The 24,854-nt window shown below is 48.9% G+C and overlaps 1 protein-coding gene across 3 annotated transcripts in view; it reads right to left on the bottom strand.

Annotated features, from left to right (window-relative positions):
- LOC142251186 (integrator complex subunit 6-like) overlaps positions 1-24,854 on the bottom strand; it is a 112,275-nt gene that overhangs the window by 28,404 nt on the left and 59,017 nt on the right. For all 3 annotated transcript variants that reach the window (XR_012725294.1, XM_075323745.1, XM_075323743.1), the window contains exons 9-16: positions 23,370-23,502; positions 23,096-23,190; positions 8,442-8,552; positions 7,014-7,229; positions 6,618-6,741; positions 6,060-6,202; positions 4,556-4,793; positions 3,948-4,328 (exon numbers count right to left, since the gene is read on the bottom strand). Coding sequence is in view for 2 of the 3 variants with exons in the window: in XM_075323745.1 (XP_075179860.1) it covers positions 3,948-4,328; positions 4,556-4,793; positions 6,060-6,202; positions 6,618-6,741; positions 7,014-7,229; positions 8,442-8,552; positions 23,096-23,190; positions 23,370-23,502 (1,441 nt within the window). In the remaining variant the exon portion in view is untranslated. The remainder of the gene's footprint in view (positions 1-3,947; positions 4,329-4,555; positions 4,794-6,059; positions 6,203-6,617; positions 6,742-7,013; positions 7,230-8,441; positions 8,553-23,095; positions 23,191-23,369; positions 23,503-24,854) is intronic.

Here is a 24,854-nt window from a genome sequence, read left to right as displayed (position 1 = left end):
AATGCCGCACCTGAACATGCTTGTTGAGAAGCTTGAGATCCAGGATGGGCCGGAAGGTACCGTCCTTTTTGGGAACTAGGAAGAGATTTGAGTAGAAACCTCTGAACCGTTCCCGGGCGGGAACTGGTACAATTACTCCGTTGGCCTGCAAGGCTGCCACGGCCTGTGAGAAGGCGGCGGCCTTGGAGCAGGGGGGAGTTGAGAGAAAGAATCTGTTTGGCGGGCTGGAAGAGAATTCTATCCTGTAGCCGTGGGAGATGATATCCCGCACCCACTGATCGGAGACGTGTTGAAACCAAGCGTCGCCAAAGTGGGAGAGCCTGCCACCGACTAAGGACGTCGCCGGAGCGGGCAGAGAGTCACGAGGAGGCTGCCTTAGTGGCAGCACCTCCTGCGGTCTTCTGTGGACGCGCTTTTGTACGCCAGTTGGATTTCTGGTCCTTGGCTGAGTTAGCAGACGAGGCCGAGGGCTTAGAGGACGACCAGTTGGAGGAACGAAAGGAGCGAAACCTCGACTGATTCCTACCCTGGGCAGGTTTCCTGGTTTTGGTTTGTGGCATGGAAGTACTCTTCCCGCCAGTAGCTTCCTTAATAATTTCATCCAGTTGTTCACCGAATAGCCTGGACCCAGCAAAAGGGAGCCCAGCAAGGTACTTAGAAGAAGCATCTGCCTTCCACTCTCGAAGTCACAAGATCCTGCGGATAACGAGGGAATTAGCCGAAGCCACCGCAGTGCGGTGAGAAGCCTCCAGCATGGCAGACACGGCATAAGATGAAAAAGCTGAAGCTTGAGAAGTTAAGGCAACCATTTCGGGCATAGATTCCCTGGCGAGGGAATGCATCTCCTCTAGAGAAGCAGAGATGGCTTTGAGAGCCCACACTGCTGCAAAAGTCGGGGAAAACGCGGCCCCCGCCGCTTCATACACAGATTTGGCCAGAAGGTCAATCTGACGGTCAGTGGAATCCTTAAGGGAGGTGCCATCAGCCACCGACACAACGGTCCGGGCTGAGAGCCTAGACACCGGCGGGGGGGGGGGGGGGGGGTGTCTATCTTTAGGGAGTGAGCCCACTCCTTGACCACCTCAGGTGGAAAGGGAAAACGGTCATCAGAACCACGCTTTGGGAGGTTAAAGAACACACTCTTTGCTCTCTTAGGCGAGGTAAACTGGTGCTTTTCTGCCAGAGAGGGTTGCTCCACTGATACTGGCGGATTGAGATCCAGTACAGAATTAATGGAAGCAATTAAGTCACTAAGGTCTGAGTCACCCTCGGACAGATCAATGGGGTACATGGAGTTAGCCTCCGAGCCCCCTGTAAAGGCATCCTCCTCATCCTGCGAGTCAGCTCTTGAATCAGAGCCGCGGGAGGAGGAGGGAGAGGGAACCCTGCGTCTCTTCTTAGGAGGACAGGGTCTGGGCCCTGATGATGAATCCTCTGTGAGCTCCGGTCCTAAGGGACCCTTAGCAGTAGAGGCACCCTGTGAAGGGGGCTGATGCATATTCATCAAAGTCCTGGACAGAAGTCCCATGGACTCAGCAAAAGACTGGGAGATAGACCTAGAAAAGGATTCTACCCAAGCAGGGGGTTCAGCCACAGGTGCAGGAGCAGCCTGAGAGACCACTGGGGGTGAGACTCCAGGCTGTGGCACCGCCAAGTTAGAGCAGACATCACAATGTGGATAGGTGCTCGGTTCAGGCAGCAGGAGCTTACATGCAGCGCATATAGTATAAAGCTTTGGAGCCTTGCTCCTCGTGTGAGACATGCTGCTGGAGTGGGGGCTCTGCAAGAGAATGAACCCCAGAGAGTATATACAGAGGTCCACAACCAGAGACCGGTTGTGGCTTACCAGACCGCTGGAGCGGTGTGGTGTGCCCTCCAGATCCCGAAGCCCGGACCCCAAGCACAGCACCTCAGCAGGGATGCAGAGTGCAGACCAGCGCCGAGTGAACTCTGTCTGAGAAAATGGCCGCCGGAGCGGAGAGGGGGCGGGACTTGGCTTGGAGAGCGGGATCTGGAGGGCCATAGAGACCTACAGGGGAGGAGACACGCACAGCAGTGGGGAGTGTCCGTCCCCTGTGCAGAACGGCCGCCGGGAGGAGCCGAGCCTGTCCCTCTGCATGAGTGACATGCGAGGGCAGTGAACAGAAACTAGGCCTCCGACAAAGCCGGGGCCTAAATTTGAGTGGCGAGGCCGACGCGCAGGCACCATCGGCGCGGTTCTCGGGCGACAGCTAGAGAACCCGCCGGAAATGCCAATAAATACAGTAAGCACACTCTCCCCAAACAATAAAGCACAGGGACCCCCAATATATAAACGTCTCAGGTACTTAGCTGCTGAGACGCAGGGCCAGGTCCCTGGGGATGAGTGCTCCGGTCCAGCAGGGTCCTGAAGGGCTGCGGATGGAGACCGGTCTCCTGCCAGGCATGGAGACCGTGCTGGCTCCCACTTCAAGCCAGAGCCCAGAGGGATGGTGAAGGAGCACGGCATGTAAGGCTCCAGCTTCGGAAATCAACCTTACAAAACCGCCGACACAGTGGGGTGAGAAGGGACATGCCGGGGGTCCAGATGTGGACCCGCACTTCTTTAATCTCAATCCAAAAAGGAAAAAAATCATATGAGAATGCATGTGTGGATGTATGCCTCCTGAACACAAAGCGATAAACTGGCTGGGACTGGCTCACCAGGGGGTGTATAAGCTCAGAGGGAGGAGCTACACTTTTAAGTGTAGTACTTTGTGTGTCCTCCGGAGGCAGAAGATAAACACCCATGGTCTGGGTCTCCCAAAGGAACGATAAAGAAATTTGCTTTTGGAGCCATTTTTTCGAGACCTGTAATGTCATTTATTGGGATCTGAGGCTGTGTCATGGCTTATTTTTTGCACCCTAAATGGACGTTTATATGGATACCATTTTTGGGTAGATACGATGTTTTGACTGCCTCTTATTGTATTTTATTGCAATGCTGTTTACCGATCAGATTCATTTAATTTTAGATTGCGATTGATAGGACGTTTCTGAACAGTGATACCAAGTGTGAGTTGTTTTTTTTTCATGTTTTATTTTCAATGGGGCATAAAGGGGGTTATTTGAACTCCCCCCTCACTTCTAATTGTATTTATTAGTCCCCTTAAGAGATTTAAAGCTGTGATCATCTTATTGCTTGTGCTGTACAGAGCAATGCATCAGCCCTGCCCTATACAGCAAAAATGACGACTTCCTATGACTGTCACTTATAGCCAGCGTTCATAGGAAGTTTGCCATAACAGACAGGGGTCATCAGCTGACATGACAAACCATCACCACACTGATCACATCACAGGAGCGCCGATTGGAGCAGGGAATGAGCTGCTCCTTGCTGGCGTGTGTTAAATCCCGCTGTCAGAGACTGACAGCGGGATTTAACTGGTTAACAGCTGTGGGCGGATCTCAGATTCACCCGCAGCTGATAGGGAGGCACATTGCATGTGCGGGGGAAGGTGTGAGGTGCAGGCTCAGCAGGGGACACCATCTATGACGTAAATATAAATCATAGGTCAAGGGTTAATACACACCCTACATGCATTCCACCACGAGGACCTGCGGTGGAATGCATGGAAGATCTGAGGTGGGAAGCTTCCATGCGTTCCGCCGCAGTTCTTTGCGGTCCACTACACCGCATCCCAGGTTCTTCTGCCATTCGGAAGCAATCTGTATGAGTGAGTGTGCTATTGTGTGTGCACGCGATCTGATATATGTGAATGTCGGCCAGAAGCAGGGGAGGACCGTGTGGAGCATACCTGCTGGGAGCGCTTACCGAAGATCGCAGGAGGACCTGGGAGCGACGTAGACGACCGGGACTGTGGAAACCCTGTACATACTTTAATTACACTGCACTCATTTGCTCACGCCCGGATTTGCACTCTAGTCTAGACGACCTCTCTTAATTCTACATATCTGTTGGCACTTACTTCTTCCTGGCTTTCGGACTTCTTTCATGACTCTAATCTTGATATCTGCGTTCGTTCCATTGATGATACTCTGCATTTCCTTCAGCGAATTTGGCAGCGTCATTCGTGATGCACATTCCCGAGTCAGAAGAGAGTCTTCCAGATGCACATAGTTTTCTAAAGGCGCCTTTATAAGACTGTTATTAATTGGCTTGTGGTCCATGTTGTCCTCGTTTAAGCAATTAAGTTCATCAGTAACAGAATCATAGTTATTAGGCAGCAAATCCTCATCCATCAAAGTAGCAGGAATTAATGGAGACAGTTCATCCATTTGCCTTTCCACAGCCTGGCCATTGTCCGTCCTTTCTCCATTTCCTTCTGTACTAACGGTGCCATTACCATCTGCACAAAAACAGAAGACATTAAAAGGGATTGTCCAAAATAACACTCCCACCCCTATCTGATATTAGATATGGAGTGTTACTGGATGCCGGGTACTGAGGCATTAGTCATACACCCAGGGCCTGAGCATTACAATGTGATCTAACATATACAAGTAACCATTACATTGTGAGATAAACCACACATCTGGATGGACCCCAATGCAGCCCCCGTTTTATCCCTCTTACCTCTGTGTATGGGAATCGGCTTTATCAGGTTGTGAGGAGCGGGGCTCCCAGGCACAGCAGGGGACCCCTTCCCTCCTACATGATTGGTTATTATCGGAGGGGTCTGAGGTCTTCTTAGCAGCAGAGGAGACATACTACGCCTCCTTTTCAGTGAGGCAGGAGTGTTGGCCTCCCCTGGACGTTTAACTTTATTTTGGGGTCCAGCAACAAATTCATCAGCTTCATCAATCATCATACCCTAAAGTATAAGAGAAAAAAAATCCAGCATGAGAAAGCGGCTGAAACAAGCGTGTTACATACTGACTGCAGCCATACCCTGCGTCATTCTGAGAAACAGTCACACTATTGGAGTATATTAAAGTGGAACTACGGTGATATTTATGGTTATCTCATTACCCCCTTAGCTTCAGTTATGTGCATGGTGCACAAATTATAATATTTACAGAATGCCCCCTTTGTTTCGGTCCTCTTGTGCAACATGACTGCAGTGCAGACTAGCTGGCACGCACAGCGCCTCCTGTGAAGACTAGAAGTCACTTCCTTGGGATAAGAGCCTCAAAGTGAGGAAACTACTGTACTTCTTCCTATAGAAGACACTGCTAGTGTGAGCTGCAGTCACATGGTGCAAAAGAGGGCCAGGGACGTACCAAAAGACGAGAGAAGGGGCAATCGGTAATTTAATACAAGCATTGTGTAGGTAATTATGCGGAGGATGTTGAACCCACGGGGGTCTATAATCTGCAAGTGAAGAAGGAAGGCAATGGTGGACGAGAGCAGGGGCTGCCGCTATGGCAGTTTAGTGATAATTTTAGGGCTCTATGAACATGTGTTTTTCGGTTGCTTTAAAAGTAGAGGAGAATCAGACCGAATGGGGCTGTGATTTTTGGAGTATGAAATCTTGGCGTCCGTTGTGCAAGAAGCAGTCAAGAGGAAAGCGAAGAAGGGATTGTGAGACGACAGGACAAAGATGGCTTGTAAGGTGTTGGGTATATCTAGAACTGAAGTCTCTGGGCAGTGGGTGTAACGGGATGGGCAGAGGCAGTGGGATAACAGGAGCATTTACTGCTCAGCACAGAGAAAGGTGGCGTGGAGGGGTGCAATAGTGTTGGCCAGGAAGCCACCGAGAAGGATGCTGCAGAAAAAGACGGCATGCAAAAAGTTTTTTGTATAAGGATCTACTGGCTATGTTCGGTAAAAAGGAACAGACCTAAAATGATCCCCTGCTCTGCTACATCTCCTGCAAGGTTACCAGACTCTTCTCAGAAATGCTAATGATTGCAGACCCATTGTGAATGTCATTTGCAGACTGAGGGCTGCTGTAAATTCTGTATGCCGCTGATGGTGCTCGCAGGGAATGTCATTCTCTGCAGTTGCCCCAATTGACTACAAAATATTTAGGCTTGTAAAATAGAGCAGCATTTCCAATATCTGTAACACAGTAGATACAATTGTTTTTTTTTTTTCCAAAATCACGATTTGTGGGGGGGGAGGGGAACAACAATACCTTTTTATCCTGTTTAAATGGATTTCCAAATGTGTGAAGCCTCTTCGGTTGATCTGGATCAATCTCTCGTAGAGGGGAAGGCATAAGTTTCAAGTATTCTTGGTAGTTTCCCATCTGAGCCACTGGAACACTGTGCAAACAATCTGCAAACCCGAAAAACTGACAATTTTAATATGATAACTGTTTACATGCCGAGACATTTTCTTCATGCAATCTGACAAAAGCTACTTTTTTTTATACTGAAAATATTTTTTGATGAGTAAAAGGGAAAAGCGCAAAAAAAAAAAAGCAAAACAAAAAGGGGGGGGGAGGAGAGGTGAGAAAAAGCAAGAGGGGGTGAGAAAGCAAAAAAGGGAAGGGGAGGAAAGAAAAAAAGGGGTGTGGAAAGCAAAAAGGAAGGGGAAGGAAAGCAAAAAGGAAGGGGAAAGCTAAAGGGAAGAAATAAAAAAAAAAAAAGCAAAAAGGGGGGGGGAGCAAAAGGGAAGAAAGGAACGTAAAGAAAAGGGGGAGCAAAAAAAAAAAAAAAAAACACGCAGAGGAAAGAAAGGAAAACTGTACCTTCATCCTGACCAACAATCAGTTTATGAGTTTTCAATAAATTGGTCCTCATTCTCGTCAACTGATCTAAAAGATTCCTACGTGGAATGTCATAGGCATTTCTGTATGTTTGGGGCTTAAGATCCTAGTGGCCGGAGTAAAAAAAAAAAAAGAAAATAAAAGCAGCAAAATTAAACATTTAAAAATTTTCAATCAAAACGAATATGAATTATTGCAGGATGTTGGATCGTTTTCTGATGAGAAATCAATTCTTCTATATAAAAATGTACACGCATGGGAGAATAAAACCTTGCAGATTAATACAAGAAATCCTCACGTTCTGGCAGACGGTGTGTGTAAACTACACGGCATTGGACCACGCTTTCGATGCAGAACAAATCTGGTTTCTTGCCTTACCTTATTTAGCAGGCCGATCTGAAAGCCCGGGAACTCCTTGACATTCATCTCCAGCAGTCGTATAGGGGTTTCTCCAGAGATCTCCTGCAGCAGCTGTTTGAAGTGTCGGTTGTGAACTAAAGACAGTCTCGTGGAGTTATTTTTCACTTTAATCCCCGTCTCCTGCGGGACCTTCTTTCCAACAGATCCAATTATTCTTTCTGACTCCATTTTAGTCTGGAACGTACAAAGAATTATGAGCGAGGAGACACTTTTTTGGGGGAAAGACAATTACAACGGTATGAACAAGGAGAGATGAATGAAGTGCAGACAATAGCGGCATCAATCAGAAGGGACAAAGCTCACGTACCGCAGAGTAAAGGCATCAGGAAGACGGGCGTACCACAGATTAGGTACACCGACTAATAAATATAAGATCGGCTCTGATCACATCTGCTGTTGGACGCTTGCTTCCCCGAGTACATAGTGATGAGGGATATGGCGGCGTGCTCTACCACTATTTCAAACTTTGAGGCTCATTGGAATAATAATAAGTTCCCCCGGCTGCAGGTTTTTCTTTTTGTTTTTTTTTTTTTAAAAGCAAAAAGCACTGGGCTGTACTTGTCCTCCCCGGGTCCAGCTTTGTCTCCGTAGCTGCTCCTGGTGTCTAATGTTACTCAGCGCAAACATCATAACGGCAGCACTGTAGTTAATCAGTGAGCTCTGCGGCACTGGCCGAGTTAACAGCACAATCTCACTGATTGGCAACGACAGCGCTGCAGCCATCACTGCTGCAGACGACAATAACGGGTACAAGGAACAGCGGCGGAGACTGCAGCCAGGAACAAGAAGGCCCCTTTAATAATGAGTGTCTAGGAGCTTAAAGATTTAATTCTTGCAATGACCACCGGTCATTTTGGAGGTTTAACCAACCTTATTATTTGTAATTGGGATGTTCAATGGGTTAGTCACACAAATGACATTTATTGCCTATCCACAAGATAAAAGGTCTGATCCTTGGGGGTTCCACAGCAGATACCCAAACCAGAATGGGGGTCCCAAACGCAAAATTTACAGTGAAGAGACAACCACTACAATGCAAGAGTGAATGTCCAACTGCAGCTTCATATAACAACTGCTTCTCACTGCGTCCTATAGAGGTGGAACATCGGGGGCGTTCAGGCCTTTAAACTGCAGGAACACTCCCAATTGGTAACACCCACTTGTCAATTTACAAATTCCAGCAGTACCCCATGGAGCTATAACAAACAAAAATGGGCAAAACCATGTCATGGTAATAACTAATTAGCACAGGTATGTCCGATATAGCAGACAGATCTACATGGGCAACTTAATTTTTCCCACACAGGAGAAACATTGATTTACAAGGTGGACGCTACAAGGAGGAGAAAAGTATAGGATGTACAATAAGGACAAGTGACCGGCTACCTGCTGGCTGAGCTTCTTTAGATACGAAATGACGCTATAACTAAGACCACAGTCCAAGTTGTCAGATATTAGGCTCGGCGCTCCCATCATTCTCAAGGCTTTCTTTAATGGCTAAAAGGAAAAAAAAAAATGTAAAAGAAAGCTGCATAAGTAAAACTAGTTATGTACACGATTCACATACTGTTGCTGTGCAATGCGCCATACAGTGTTTTCTGGACATATTTTCCACTAGAAGTATGATCAGTAATGGCAAACATTTTCCATAAAGGATATGTAGTCAAATTTTCAGCCACCGCTTCAAAGATTTAAGCCAGGTTGGTAAAAAAAAAAAAAAAAAAAAAAAAATATGAATGCACAAGCTGCAGAAAGCCCTGTATGGAATGGCTTTTCAGAAGAAGACATTTCTGCAATGTGTGAATATATTCTAACAGCAGTAAGTGTTGTGAATATCAGAGATTGTGCTGGTCCCGGGAGTGTTTCTGGGCTCCCTCTAGTAGCTAGTGATGGTAGTGAGTCTGATTCTGCATCTGTCGCTCAGACAGGTGTTTGAGATGATTTCGGTTTTCAAGAAGCCCATGGAGTCCAGCCTGGGGGGGGGGTATAGGAAGGAAGTCTATCTAATCTTTGTCGGTGATAATTGTTTCTGCTCCATGTTAAGATGTCCTGAATTTGTCCTCCAGCCTTTAGCCTTTCCCTGTAGGTTTTGTCTTTTTCAGCGCCTTTATGGATATTCCAGGAATTATTTCAACAGCAGTTTTTCATTTCTTTGTATCAGTTTTGTTTCCATGTCATCCTGAGTCTGCAGCTATGCCTGATAAGTATTTTGTTTTCTTAGTCTGGGCTTGGTTAGAGGCTGAATTTGCACTGATGAGTGTTTCTGCTTAATCTGTCTTTCTAAATCTGTGTGAGAATATTCCCTTTTTGTTTCTTGCAAGTGAATAAGTGCTCTTCCTGCACTATTTTTGGAGGACTGTTTATTCCCACCAAGAAAGGAAGTTTTCACTCCTTGTTTGATAAGGAGCTTTGTATTTTTGTAGTTAAGATCTTTTCTATTATATTTGCATTTTCTATTTAAATGTATTTGCATAAGAGTTTCTGACATAGTGGGAGGAAAGATCGTGTGATCTTTTAGGGAATTTTTGATCATCAAGTGTTGGTATCATTCAGGGTTTTTACTGGCTGCAACCAGTAATTATCCTATACTTTTGTATCTAGCTAGCAGGGCCTCACTTAAATCTATATCATCTGTGTGTTTTTTTCTTACACCACCGTCCTTATATGTGGTATATGTTGGGGCTTTGACTTTGCTTTGGGGCTGCTCTGAGGCAAGTCAGGATTCCTCATTCCATCTTTGAGGTTAGTTAGTTCGTTCTATGGCGGTGATGAGGTGACTAGGTTTGTTAGGAATTCTCCATCGCTACTTCTAGTTGTGTTTGTGTAGTAAGTGGACTGCAGCCAGCTAAGTTTCCAACTACTCTTGTGCATTATCTTCTACCATTTTTTTTTTTTAAACTCGTTTTATTGAAAGTTAAGTAAAACATTACATAAAAGAATAAATCAGCAAATTGTTCAGTGAGACAGTGTACATGTAAACTGGTTGGTCATCAGGATAATAAAACAACAATCAAATCAACGTCCATTATTTTCAGCATATCCAAAGAGCATCAAACATAGCAAAGGTGTTAGCTCGCGAGACACATCCAACTTAAGGCAAAAGAACCCATATCGTCAAGGAGAGTGCAACCCAAGCTTCGGGGAACTCGTGGTATCCCTCATATAGTGTATCACGAATCACATGTGTCTCCTTACTGCCTATCGGGGCACTACTGGCTATTATTGCGATAATACCGATTGTAGGTTATCAGCAAGAGAACCAGGAGATCCGCCAGTCAAGGGCGACCTCATCCATCTACCCCAGATTTTGTCAAATTTAGTTGAAGAGCCTCTTGTCTTGTAAACAAATTGTTCTGACGGGATTATTGCATTTACCAATGCAATCCAAGAGGCTCTAGTTGGGGAATGAGTGCTCATCCAATTTAGTATAATGCCCTTCCGGGCCAGAAAAAGGACCTTCTTTATTAATAGATTCTCATCTTGGGACCAGGAGTGTACATCTACCACCCCAAATAGACACAGGACTAGGCACATAGCAACCGCTTTTTGAAATATGGCGGAAAGAGTCATTACAATCTCACTCCAATAGGAGAGAATGACTCGGCAATCCCATATCATGTGCCAGAAATCAGCACCGTCTCTCCCGCATCTAGGACAGCCCATCCCCACCGAATTATTCAGCTTTTTCATTTTGTTCAATCTCTGGGGAGTAATATAACTTTGATGTATTATATATAATTGGATCAGTCTATTGTTAACAGCAGGAGAGACCAATGTGTGGGATTCGACAATGTCGTCCCACACTACATCATCAATTTCAGGGATCCTGGCACTCCACCTCTCACGGACAGAAAGAGGATTATTCATGGCCTTGGCCCGAATGAGGGAGGAGTATAGTTTAGAAATAAGACCACCAGGGCCCTGCGATCTAATAATTCCAATGACTGGGAAGGAAGAGAATCTAACCCCACGACCAGAGAACTGACCTCGAAAGGCGTGCCTAATCTGGAGATACTGAAACCCATGAGATTCCGGCAAGTCGAATTCTGTCCGCAGTTGTGCAAAGGGGCGGAGTTCACCATCCCGGACCAGTGATCCCAGGGAGATTATTCCGCGATTCCTCCATTCACCAAACCCCGGCAACCCACAAAAATGTGGAAGGTCCAAGTTATCCCATAAGGGCGTCTCAGTTGGTACATCATAAAATCCAAATACGGCTTTAGCCTCTTTCCAGATCCTGGCCCCCAATTTGTGTATCGGGAGGACACGACCCTCAGGGGACCTCCTGTGATCCGTCAGTAACGGCCACAGGAGATCCACACCTGTGAACTCTGCCAGGAGCCCCTCCGGAGAACCCCCAACTCGGGGAAGTGTCCAAGGACCCAAATATTTCAATTGTCCGGCCAGATAGTAAATATAAAGATCAGGAAGGGCCATACCCCCCATATCCTTGGGTTTTTGTAATTTGGCCAATTGGACCCTTGATCTGGACGAGCCCCAGACAAAGGTAATCATTAGAGATTCCAGGGACCGGAAGAAAGAGCGAGGAATCTGCACGAATACATGCTGAGTAATATAGAGACACTTTGGTTGCACTATCATTTTAAAGGAGGTTAATCCTTCCCGCCACTGACAGTGGGAGTTGGCTCCATCTATTAAATTTCTCCCCGAAGTACGCTAGTAAGGGGGCTATATTTCTCGCTATCATCTCCGCAGGGCTTCCCGCCAATATAATTCCAAGATATTTGAAGTGATCCACCACCGGAACCCTGCATATGTGGTCGTACACCAGATCCTCTCTGTTCCGAGACAGAAAGAGGAGGTACGATTTTGACCAGTTTATTGACAGACCTGAGAACTCCCCAAATCGATCAATCAATTGCACGGCTCTGGGAATGGAGGAATCCGGATCAGATGCAAACAGTAACAAATAGTCTGCGTACAAAGATAAACGTTCATCTCCCTTACTATGTCTCACCCCCCGGTAGACTGGGTCCGCCCGAATGCGCACCGCCAGCGGTTCCATGGCAAGAGCAAACAGGAGAGGGGATAGGGGACATCCCTGTCTGGTTCCCCTCCCCAAAGAAAAAGTTTCCGACACACCACCGCCCACCTGAATATTAGCAGACGGAGCTTTATATATGATCTCAATCCATCTGATAAATTCGTTGCCGAAACCAAATGCCCGCAGCACCTCCAGCAGGTATGGCCATTCTATAGAGTCGAAGGCTTTGGCTGCATCCAGGGAGGAGACCAGAGCCCAATCCTCCTCTAACTTGGTGCCCATCTGTAAGACCACCTGCGCCCTCCTCAGATTATCCGAGGTACTCCTACCCGGGATGAATCCTGACTGATCCTCATGTACTATAGAGGAGACCACTTTTTTGAGTCTATTTGCTAGAATTTGTGAGAATTTTGTAATCGGAGTTCAACAAAGAGATCGGTCTGTACGAGCCACAATCCAATGGGTCCTTATCTGGTTTCAATAGCAGGACAATGGTTGCCTCATAAAAGGAATCAGGCAACCGTCCCTTGCTGAACGAGGCTTCAACCGTTTCCAGGAGGGCTGGGGCCAGCACCTCCTGATATTTGTCAAAGATCTCAATCGGGAGTCCGTCTGGCCCAGACGCCTTACCCTTATTGAGGGTCTTCATCGCCTCCACCATCTCTTCCATACTAATGGGCTCACCCAGGGCCGATCTCTGAGCCAAAGTCAACCTGGGAAACTCCAGATCTCGTAAGTACACAGCAATCTCCTCCCTTGACACGGTCAGCCTGGACTCATACAGGTTCCTATAGAAGTCCAAAAATACCTCCAATATACCATTGACAGAAGTAACTGTTCCTCCACGGGGGTCTCTAATCTTAAGGACAGCAGGTGAGCTATTGGATTGACGCACCAGGAACGCCAGTAAGCTACTGGATTGGTTCCCTTGCTCAAAATACCTCTGGCTCGTGAAGAATACATGTCTCTTAGCCTTGTCTTGCAAATACAAGAGATATTTCCTCCCAGCCTGAAGCCAATGAGATCTGTTTTCCTCAGAGGGGTCCGAGGTGAATCTATGTTCAAGCACTCTATTTTGGGTGGCCAATTCCTCCTCCTCTCTGGCCGCCTGTTTCTTGAGATAGGAAATAGAGGAATGACAGCATCCCCTCAGATACGCCTTGAGCGCGTCCCAATAAGCCGAGTGATTCTCTTCCACGGAGTTCATTTCCGTGTATGCCCCAAGCTGATCAGGAATCCTGTCATTGGCTCCAAAGAGTGACAGCCACCAAGGGTTAAATTTTCCTTGACAATTTATGAGATTTACATCCTTCCCATTTAATGCCTACAGATACCGGAGAGTGATCTGATACCGATCTGGGCAAATGACATACCGATTGTATATGGGCACAGACTCTTTCATTTCCACAGATATAATCAATTCGAGATAATGAGTTTTTCCCCGGAGTATAACATGTATATTCTCTCAGTGCTGGGTTAAAAAACCGCCACATATCGTACCATCCCACTTCCTGTAAGAATATACTCAATCTAGTTTGTATCGTGGGGGAGATCGGGACCTGTCGGGTGCTGAATCTACCCAGTCCCGTGTTATTAATCAAATTGAAGTCCCCCATGCAGAGCACTAAGGCTTGTGGGAATTGTGAGGCGAACTTAGCCGCCTCATATAGAATCGAGATTCCCGTTGCAGGGGGAATGTATATGGCCAAGACCACTATCATGACCCCATCGATGTGAGCCTGGATAAACACATACCTCCCATCAGTGTCCTTTAAAATTTTACCCGGGTCCCACCGCAGAGCTTTGTGGACTAGTACCGATACTCCCCTAGAATATGATGAATGAACAGAGTGAGCTGACCATTGAACCCAAGGCTTTTGAAGCACTCTAGTGGTCTCCAACAATAAATGGGTCTCTTGTAAACATACAATCTGGGCTTTGGATCTTTTGATATGAGCAAATACTGCCGCCCGTTTCCTGGATGTGCCCAGTCCCCTAACATTCCATGTCATCACGCTTAAAGCCATTGAGAGATGCCGCTTGCTGAATTGCTAGAAGAATATCAAAAACTTAACCTACAGTAGAACTTGGGTAAACGTACCCTTAAATACAAAATGTCGGTTGCGCACACACAATCGACAAGAACTGGTCCAGTAGTACGACCAGGAAAGATTTTCCCTAGCAACGACTAGGGTGAACCAACGTGGCTAGATGGTGTACTTGGTATGGGGGTGTCCTCAAACAAGGACTTGAGCTTCTCCTGCAGTCCAATAAAAGAATTACCCTGCAGCTTAGCCTTTAAATCGTGCATAAGTGAGGGGACCAATAATAGATGGGAAGGAAATGAGAGAGAGAGAGGGAGAAGAGAATAGAGAGAGAGAAGAAGAGGAGGGAGAGAGAAGGAGAGAGAAGAAAAAAAAAAAAAAAAAAAGAAGGGGGGGGGGGGAAGAGATGGTAAGAAGGGGGAAGAGAAATAAGGTAGAAGAGAGAAAGAGAAAGGGGAGAGGTTAGAGTAGAAGATAAAGCGGGGACAAGAGAAGGAGTATAGAGGTATGAGAGGGAGAAGAAGGGAATTTTGTTTACTTACCGTAAATTCCTTTTCTTCTAGCTCCAATTGGGAGACCCAGACAATTGGGTGTATAGCTTCTGCCTCCGGAGGCCACACAAAGTATTACACTAAAAGTGTAAAGCCCCTCCCCTTCAGCCTATACACCCCCCGTACTGCTACGGGCTCATCAGTTTTGGTGCAAAAGCCAGAAGGAGGAAAAAATTATAAACTGGTTTAAAGTAAATTCAATCCGAAGGAATATCGGAGAACTGAAACCATTTAACATGAACAACATGTGTATACAAAAACAGGGGCGGGTGCTGGGTCTCCCAATTGGAGCTAGAAGAAAAGGAATTTACGGTAAGTAAACAAAATTCCCTTCTTTGTCGCTCCATTGGGAGACCCAGACAATTGGGACGTCCAAAAGCAGTCCCTGGGTGGGTAAATAATACCTCATAATAGAGCCGTAACGGCTCCGTCCTACAGGTGGGCAACTGCCGCCTGAAGGACTCGCCTACCTAGGCTGGCATCTGCCGAAGCATAGGTATGCACCTGATAGTGTTTCGTGAAAGTGTGCAGGCTCGACCAGGTAGCTGCCTGACACACCTGCTGAGCCGTAGCCTGGTGTCGCAAGGCCCAGGACGCTCCCACGGCCCTGGTAGAATGGGCCTTCAGTCCTGAGGGAACCGGAAGCCCCGAGGAACGGTAAGCTTCGAGAATTGGTTCCTTGATCCACCGAGCCAGGGTTGATTTGGAAGCTTGTGTCCCTTTACGCTGGCCAGCGACAAGGACAAAGAGTGCATCGAAGCGGCGCAGGGGCGCCGTACGAGAAATGTAGAGTCTGAGTGCTCTCACCAGATCTAACAAGTGCAAATCCTTTTCACATTGGTGAACTGGATGAGGACAAAACGAGGGTAAGGAGATGTCCTGATTGAGATGAAAAGGGGGTACCACCTTAGGGAGGAAATCTTGGCGGACGTTGGTTTCCTAGCCTGTCTCATAGTGGCAATGACCTCTTGAGATAATCCTGAAGACGCTAGGATCCAGGACTCAATGGCCACACAGTCAGGTTGAGGGCCGCAGAATTCAGATGGAAAAACGGCCCTTGAGATAGCAAATCTGGTCGGTCTGGCAGTGCCCACGGTTGGCCGACCGTGAGATGCCACAGATCCGGGTACCACGACCTCCTCGGCCAGTCTGGAGCGACGAGGATGGCGCGGCGGCAGTCGGCCCTTATCTTGCGTAACACTCTGGGCAACATAGCCAGAGGAGGAAACACATAAGGAAGCTGAAACTGCGACCAATCCTGAACTAAGGCGTCTGCCGCCAGAGCTCTGTGATCTTGAGATCGAGCCATGAATGTTGGGACCTTGTTGTTGTGCCGTGACGCCATTAGGTTGACGTCCGGCATCCCCCAGCGGCAATAGATCTCCTGAAACACGTCCGGGTGAAGGGACCATTCCCCTGCGTCCATGCCCTGGCGACTGAGAAAGTCTGCTTCCCAGTTTTCTACGCCCGGGATGTGAACTGCGGATATGGTGGATGCTGTGGCTTCCACCCACAGCAGAATCCGCCGGACTTCCTGGAAGGCTTGCCGACTGCGTGTCCCACCTTGGTGGTTGATGTAAGCCACCGCTGTGGAGTTGTCCGACTGAATTCGGATCTGCTTGCCTTCCAGCCACTGCTGGAACGCTTTTAGGGCAAGATACACTGCCCTGATCTCCAGAACATTGATCTGAAGTGAGGACTCTTGCTGAGTCCACGTACCCTGAGCCCTGTGGTGGAGAAAAACTGCTCCCCACCCTGACAGGCTCGCGTCCGTCGTGACCACCGCCCAGGATGGGGGTAGGAAGGATTTTCCTTTCGATAATGAGGTGGGAAGAAGCCACCACCGAAGGGAAGCTTTGGTTGCTTGAGAGAGGGAGACGTTCCTGTCTAGGGACGTCGGCCTCCTGTCCCACTTGCGTAGGATGTCCCATTGAAGAGGACGCAGGTGAAACTGCGCGAAAGGGACTGCTTCCATTGCTGCCACCATCTTCCCCAGGAAGTGCATGAGGCGCCTCAAGGGGTGTGACCGACCTTGAAGGAGAGATTGTACCCCTGTCTGTAGTGAACGCTGTTTGTCCAGCGGAAGCTTCACTATCGCTGGAAGAGTATGAAACTCCATGCCAAGATATGTCAGTGATTGGACCGGTGTCAGATTTGACTTTGGAAAATTGATGATCCACCCGAAACTCTGGAGAATCTCCAGAGTAACGTTGAGGCTGTGTTGGCATGCCTCTTGAGAGGGTGCCTTGACCAGCAGATCGTCTAAGTAAGGTATCACTGAGTGACCCTGAGAGTGGAGGACCGCAACTACTGTAGCCATGACCTTGGTGAAAACCCTTGGGGCTGTCGCCAGGCCGAACGGCAGTGCCGCGAACTGAAGGTGTTCGTCTCCTATGGCGAAGCGCAAGAAGCGCTGATGCTCTGGAGCAATTGGTACGTGGAGATAAGCATCCTTGATATCGATCGATGCTAGGAAATCTCCTTGGGACATTGAGGCGATGACGGAGCGGAGGGATTCCATCCGGAACCGCCTGGTCCTTACGTGTTTGTTGAGCAGTTTTAGGTCCAAAACAGGACGGAAGGACCCGTCCTTCTTTGGAACCACAAACAGGTGACCCTGTTGCTGAAGAGTAACCGGGACCACCACTCCTTCTGCCTTCAGAATGCCCACCGCCTGCAGAAGAGCCTCGGCTCGCTCGGGAGGCGGAGATGTTCTGAAGAATCGAGTCGGAGGACGAGAGCTGAACTCTATCCTGTAACCGTGAGACAAAATGTCTCACCCAACGGTCTTTTACTTGTGGCAGCCAGGTGTCGCAAAAGCGGGAGAGCCTGCCACCGACCGAGGATGCGGTGTGAGGAGGCCGTAAGTCATGAGGAAGCTGCCTTGGTAGCGGCACCTCCGGCGGTCTTTTTAGGGCGTGATTTAGACCGCCATGCGTCGGAGTTCCTCTGATCCTTCTGAGGCCTTTTGGACGAGGAGAATTGGGACCTGCCCGTACCCCGAAAGGACCGAAACCTTGACTGTCCCCTCCTCTGTTGGGGTGTTTTTGGTTTGGCCTGGGGTAAGGATGTTTCCTTTCCCTTGGATTGTTTGATGATTTCATCCAATCTCTCACCAAACAAACGGTCGCCAGAAAATGGCAATCCAGTTAAGCACTTTTTGGAAGCCGAATCTGCCTTCCATTCCCGCAGCCACAAGGCCCTGCGTATTGCCACCGAATTGACGGCTGCAACCGCCGTACGGGTCGCAGAGTCCAGGACAGCATTAATAGCGTAGGACGCAAATGCCGACGTTTGAGAGGTTATGGACGCCACCTGCGGCGCAGACGTACGTGTGAGTGCGTCAATTTGCGCCTGACCAGCTGAGATAGCTTGGAGTGCCCATACGGCTGCGAATGCTGGAGCACAAGACGCGCCGATAGCTTCATAGATGGATTTCAACCAGAGCTCCATCTGTCTGTCAGTGGCATCCTTGAGTGAAGCTCCATCTTCCACTGCAACTATGGATCTAGCCGCCAGTCTGGAGATTGGAGGATCCACCTTGGGACACTGAGTCCAGCCCTTGACCACGTCAGGGGGAAAAGGGGAACGTGTATCCTTAAGGCGCTTGGAAAAACGCTTATCTGGATAAGCTCGGTGTTTCTGGACTGCCTCTCTGAAGTCAGAGTGGTCCAGAAACATACTCTTTGTACGCTTGGGAAACCTGAAACGGAATTTCTCCTGCTGAGAAGCTGACTCCTCCACAGGAGGAGCTGAGGGAGAAATATTCAACATTTCATTGATGGACGCAATAAGATCATTCACTATGGCGTCCCCATCAGGAGTATCAAGGTTGAGAGCGGCTTCAGGATCAGAATCCTGATCAGCTACCTCCGCTTCATCATACAGAGAGTCCTCTCGCTGAGACCCTGAACATTGTGATGATGTCGAGGGAATTTCATAGCGAGCTCGCTTAGTCGGTCTGGGGCTGCGGTCCGTGTCAGAGACCTCACCCTGGGATCCATGAGACACCCCAGGAAGACATTGCTGTTCCAACTGAGGGGGACCAGGGTGCAATGATTGCACAGTGCCCATGGCTTGAGATGCCGGCCTGGACTGCAAGGCTTCTAATATCTTAGCCATAGTCTCAGAAAGTCTTTCAGTAAAAACTGCAAACTCCGTCCCTGTCACCTGGACAGTGTTAACAGGTGGTTCTCCCTGGGCCACCCCTAGCAGAGGCTCCGGCTGAGAAAGTGCCACAGGGGCCGAGCATTGCACACAATGAGGGTCAGTGGAACCTGCCGGCAGTATAGCCGTACATGCTGCACAGGCAGCATAGTAAGTCTGTGCTTTGGCACCCTTGCTATTTGTGGACGACATGCTGTTGTCTCCTCTGAGCAATACAGGAGGGTATATAGCCACAAATCAACAGTGCACCATACAGTGTAAAGTATAGACTATAATCATATAAACTATAAATACACTTCTGCACTAGTGGGGCCAGCACCACAGGTGCTGCTTACCGCCTGCGCAAAGCGGTTGTGTGGGCACCAGAATTCCTGCCTGGGTCTCTTTCAGCTTGTCTGTCCTCTCCAGCGTTAGCAGAGCTGAGAGTAATGGCTGCCAGCGTCCTGAGGAGAGGAGGGAGCCGTGGGCGTGACCCAGAAAAGTGCGGGAACTGGTGCCCCACTGTGCAGAGTGAGGGGGGTGGAGTATGCAAAGCATGCTCCAGCCCTCAGTGCTGCCGTCCTGTACAGCGTCCCGCCCTTCCCCTGACTGGCAGGGCTGGGGGCGGGAAGAAAGACACAAACACACTCAGCGACGCTGAAGTGTATAGTGGCACAAATGCAGCCAGCGCTGCTGTCCCCGGTGCACTAGCACACCCAGCAATGCTGGAGTGTTGCTGTGCGCGGTCCCCACGGGGACACAGAGTACCTCCAAGTTGCAGGGCCATGTCCCTGAACGATACTCGGCTCCTATCCAGCAGGGTCCTCAGGAGCTGTGGATGGAGCACGGTCTCCTGTGCCTGGAGACCGATGGGATCCCACTTCACCCAGAGCCCTAATTGAGGGATGGGGAAGGAAAGCAGCATGTGGGCTCCAGCCTCCGTACCCGCAATGGATACCTCAACCTTAACCACACCGCCGACAAGAGTGGGGTGAGAAGGGAGCATGCTGGGGGCCCTGTCATGGGCCCTCTTTTCTTCCATCCGACAGTCAGCAGCTGCTGCTGACTAAGCTGTGGAGCTATGCGTGGATGTCTGACCTCCTTCGCACAAAGCATAAAAACTGATGAGCCCGTAGCAGTACGGGGGGTGTAGAGGCTGAAGGGGAGGGGCTTTACACTTTGTGTAATACTTTGTGTGGCCTCCGGAGGCAGAAGCTATACACCCAATTGTCTGGGTCTCCCAATTAGGAGCGACAAAGAAAAAGTGGGAGACTGAAGGAAGAGGAAAAAAGAACAATGAAGAAGTAAGGGGACGAGGTGAAGAGGGATGAGGAATAAGCTGATAGGGGGTTAGAGGGGGAGAAGAGGTGGGAGTGTAAAGAAGATAGAAGAAGGATTGGCAGGAAATCTTAAACTGTAGAATATTATGACATATGGTAACCTCAGAACTTAATATAGCACTAATAGAGCAAAATACAACATTATGAACTGAAGTGCGTTGCCAAATACTGCGAACCCAAAATAGAGTTCCAATTTGGATCCAAAAAGGTATAGGATAAAACAAGATCGCATGAAGGAGTTCAGAGCGTCGCAACAGCGGTCTGACCCATGTCCCGTCTGGTGTCACCTAGGTCCGGTCCCATCAGCGACGAGTAATCCGGATCACAGGCTGGGCTAAGCAAAGATCCCGGAGAACGCAGCAGCCGTTCCAGACGCAGGCGCGGCCCCAGGCCACCCGCCTTCGACGAGGGCCAAACCCAGAGGCCGGTTCATTGGGAACCCAATAATGGACGCATCCGGAAACTCTCATGCCTCCAGGAAGGCCACAGGCGCACCAGCGCCTCCAGATGAGATCACTAGCATCTCAACCGACAGGGACCATAAGATCAGGATCAGGACGCGAACGCAATTGCGGTCCCGCTCCACTCACATGCCAGGAGGGATGAAACAAACAAGAATCTTTCACGCCTTCAGAATCTAGGGACGCCGAGTACCTGCATAGGATGATCCTGAAGCGATCTCAACAGTGATTTCAAACACAACGTCCCAAGGATTGGAGTCGCATCACCGACCTTGCTCCAAGAGAATGAAATAAGAGAATCAGAACCGCGACGCTATCACCACCGCGACCCGTCAGGCAGCGCCCAAGACCGTGACGCATCAGCGTTTCCTCTTCAATGTGTTGATCCAGTTCTCCGCTTCCGCAGGAGAAGTAAAGAACAGGGATCGCTCTTGATGAACCACTCTAAGACGGGCTGGGAAGATCATGGAGTAAGCAATTTGATGCTCTCTGAGACGTTTCTTCACCTGAATGAAGGAAGCCCTCGTTTTCTGGAGCGACGCAGAGAAATCAGGGAAGATCAATATGGTGGCGTTGTTGTGTAGGATCGGGCCCTTGCGCCGCGCCGCACCAAGGATCGCATCTTTATCCCTGCTGCTCAACAGTCGGGCCAGGAGAGGTCTAGGCTGCGCTCCCGGAGGAGGAGGCCTGGCCGGTACCCGGTGAGCTCTTTCTATAGCGAATGCCGCTGACAGCGTCGCATCAGGGAAAGTTTCGGAGAGCCACTTTTCCATGAACTTACATGGGTCACTCACTTCTGCCCTCTCCGGCATCCCCAGAATTCTCAAATTATTGCGACGCAGGCGATTTTCCAGGTCATCTGCCCTCTGCGCCCAGTTGTTTGCCGCGCTTTCCAGAGAGGCCAGTCTGCCCGGCGTCGCTCTTGCGCCGTCTTCCAGCGTGGAGATCCGCTGCTCGGTCTCCTTTACCCGCTCTCTCAGGTTTTGCAAGTCCAGCCGGAGGAGACCCACATCGATCTTAACCTCCTCAATTTTACCCGTCAGCGACACCTTTGAATCCTGGATCGCTGCAAGTAACTGCTGCGCTGCGCCCTCTGCTCATGGTACCGATCCAAATGCTCACCGCACCACAGGTAATCCAGAGGTGTATTTAGGCACCAATTTCGGCAGGATTAATAACGTATATCAGCTTTGGACTGCGGAGCTGCTCTCAAATGCGACCGCTCATGCTGCCTGCTGGCCACGCCCCCCCATCTTCTACCATTTTTATGGGATTTTTGCAAGATCTTTTGTGGTCTCCTGACCATGACAAGATTTAATCATTTAGTATAAAACCACAACAGTACTGTAGATCCCCCATGAAAGCCTGTAAGCTCGAGCGAGGACTTGCAGTGTATGATTACAAGGAATATTACAGGTTTTTGCCTAACAAAAAAAAAAACACAAACAAACAACTTAGGGTACTTTCACACTTGCGTTATTTTCCTTCCGTTACAATCCGCCCTTTTGGGAAACAGCGGAATCCGTTAACGGATTCCGCTGTTTCCCATAGACTTGTATGGTTGACGGATTGTACCAAAAGGAGCTGCGTTGCTTCCGCTGGGCGACGCTCCGTTGCTTCCGCCCAGCGGGAGGAACGCAGCATGTAACGTTATTTTGAGCAGCGGAATCCTCTGGATTTCACTGCGCATGCTCTTTTTTTTTTTTTTTTTTTTTAAATCAAACTTTATTTTGGCTCGCGGTGGCCGAACGTTCAGCTGAGCGCCCGGCTGTCGGCAAGCGACAGCGCTCAGCTGAATGACCGGCCACCAGCATGCCCGGCCGCCGGCAAGTCACAGCGCTCAGCTGAGCGCCCGCCCGCCGGCATGCCCGGGCGCCGGCAAGTGACAGCGATCAGCTGATCACCCGGCGGCCGGCTGCAGGGAGCGATCAGCTGATCACCCGGCGGCCGGGAGCGATCAGCTGATCACCCGGCAGCCGGCTGCAGGGAGCGATCAGCTGATCACCCGGCAGCCGGGAGCGATCAGCTGATCACCCGGCGGGCGGGAGCGATCAGCTGATCACCCGGCGGCCGGCTACTGGGAGCAATCAGCTGATCACCCGGCGGCCGGGAGCGATCAGCTGATCACCCGGCAGCCGGCTGCAGGGAGCGATCGGCTGATCACCCGGCAGCCGGGAGCGATCAGCTGATCACCCGGCGGGCGGGAGCGATCAGCTGATCACCCGGCGGCCGGCTACTGGGAGCAATCAGCTGATCACCCAGCGGCCGGCTGCAGGGAACGATCAGCTGATCGTTCACTATAGTCTGCCGCTGGTAAAACCGGGAAAAAAAAAAAAAAAAAATCAAAACGAATTGCGTTGTTTTGCAGCATCCGTTGCATCCGTTGTGTCACTATATGCAACACATCCGTTGCATCCGTTACACAACGCAATGCAACGGATACCGTTCAACGCAAGTGTGAAAGTACCCTTACTAAAAAGTCTAAAGCTTACCATTAAGAAGTAGGGCGGCATGGTTTTCAAGTAGTTATCAAAGGACTGTCGCCACTTCAGTGTTGGCTTTAGTTTGTGCAGCTTGAACAAGTCGTCTGCAAAATGGAAATGAAATTAAATGGCTGGAAATATAAGATCACCAATATACAATATAAAAAGGGAAAGTAATAGCACCAATATAAAAGCATTGTAAAATAAAAGTAAAAATGCTGAGGAAAGTAATAAACCATATAAATTGGTGAGCGATGGCTGACCACGGACCGTGCCGACTTACCAAGTAAAGGAAGTAACACAGGATAGTTGTATGGCATGACAAACAGGTTCACACAGGTAAGAGTGGTGCTCGCTTTCAAGTACCCAAACGGCTGCCCAATCTCACTGTATTTCCCACTACTGCTCACAAACACCTGCAACAGGAAAGGAGGGAAAAAAAATAGAATAAAAATCTACAAAATCTTAAAATTAATAGAGAATTCAGTTGAACGGCAACTGCCAGTTCACATTTACCATCAATCTACACAAGATGACCTATACCTTATAAAATGACATTTTATACAGGTCTTGAATTAGACTATTACATTTCCCTTACTGCAGCTCATGAAAATGCCACAGGACAGCATGCACAGGGCACTGCAGAAAATCTAAAAGGACACTTGTGAGGTAAATCCTGGGATATGAAGAGGAATTATGATGTCCAGTCATAATTTCTCTCATCACTCCCTGGTGGCACCCCCTCCCTTCACACACAGAGATCCTTCTCAGATGCCCAACATCTGGAAAGGTGTCAAATCCCAGTACACATCCAAAAGCAATCTCCTATGATATGGAGATTAGGTGTCCTGTCAGGCTTTTACAACAAAGGGAGAGGAAGACCCCCTGGGGGGTTGTGTCCATTCATCAAAGAGTGGACAGGGACTTAGCAAAACCAAAAGGAAGCTAGTCACAGCAGGAGAACATATTACTGGCTCCGTAATATCATACACAGTTATATTACCGTGCGTCTCAGCCATACACCCCCCTTACATCGTTAGAATCGGGACTTCGAGCCACATCTCTGCATATCCTCGAAGTCTATGTTGCGCCCTGGGCGGTGAGATATAGAGAACTGCTAGTAGGAGTCCGGTAGATGAGTTGTGCTTGGACTCAAAATGCAGAGGGGACCCGGGCGGATCTGATGACACCAGAACCGTCCCGATCGGACCTCCCAGTCCAGAGTTGCGGGTAATAGTCCCTTTTGGGATATTACGTTGGACTCCAGCCAGGGGAGTGGCAGTGCTTCCCTCTGAGGTCACGAAGGTAGGAGGGGACAGAGATTCGGCCAGGTTGATAACCACAGTTCAGACATTTTGGCTGTTCTTTTGCTGGGGGTCACGTGTGGATACACCTGTGGGAAAGTTCCTGGAAACCTGGTCTAACAGCAACCCCCTGTGGCCAGACGCACAAGGTAACTGCTTGAATTGTATACCTGTTTGTAATCCCTACCTTGCCTGTAAATGTACTCTGACCTAACTGTATATTCTGTAGATTCCCTATTGTATATATTGTAGTTTCTAGTGTGGCTTAGGCCGATTAAATTATATAATTAACCTTGGGCTGTTCTGTTATCTCGATCTTGAATCCCACATCTGTGTGCTCGGTTAATAGCTACCGTAAATCAGTTGGTGGCAGCGAGTTTGTGCCAAGGATTATTATGGGGCGGCCAGTGAGATTTGGGGAGGTTTTTATATATTCCGTCCGCGGAGGTCGGGGGAATATATAC

The sequence above is a fragment of the Anomaloglossus baeobatrachus genome, chromosome 9 (assembly GCF_048569485.1).
Source record: "Anomaloglossus baeobatrachus isolate aAnoBae1 chromosome 9, aAnoBae1.hap1, whole genome shotgun sequence".
Classification (NCBI taxonomy): domain Eukaryota; kingdom Metazoa; phylum Chordata; class Amphibia; order Anura; family Aromobatidae; genus Anomaloglossus; species Anomaloglossus baeobatrachus.
The sequence above is the reverse complement of the archived record's forward strand: the minus strand, read 5'-3'. Positions and strand labels throughout refer to the sequence as shown.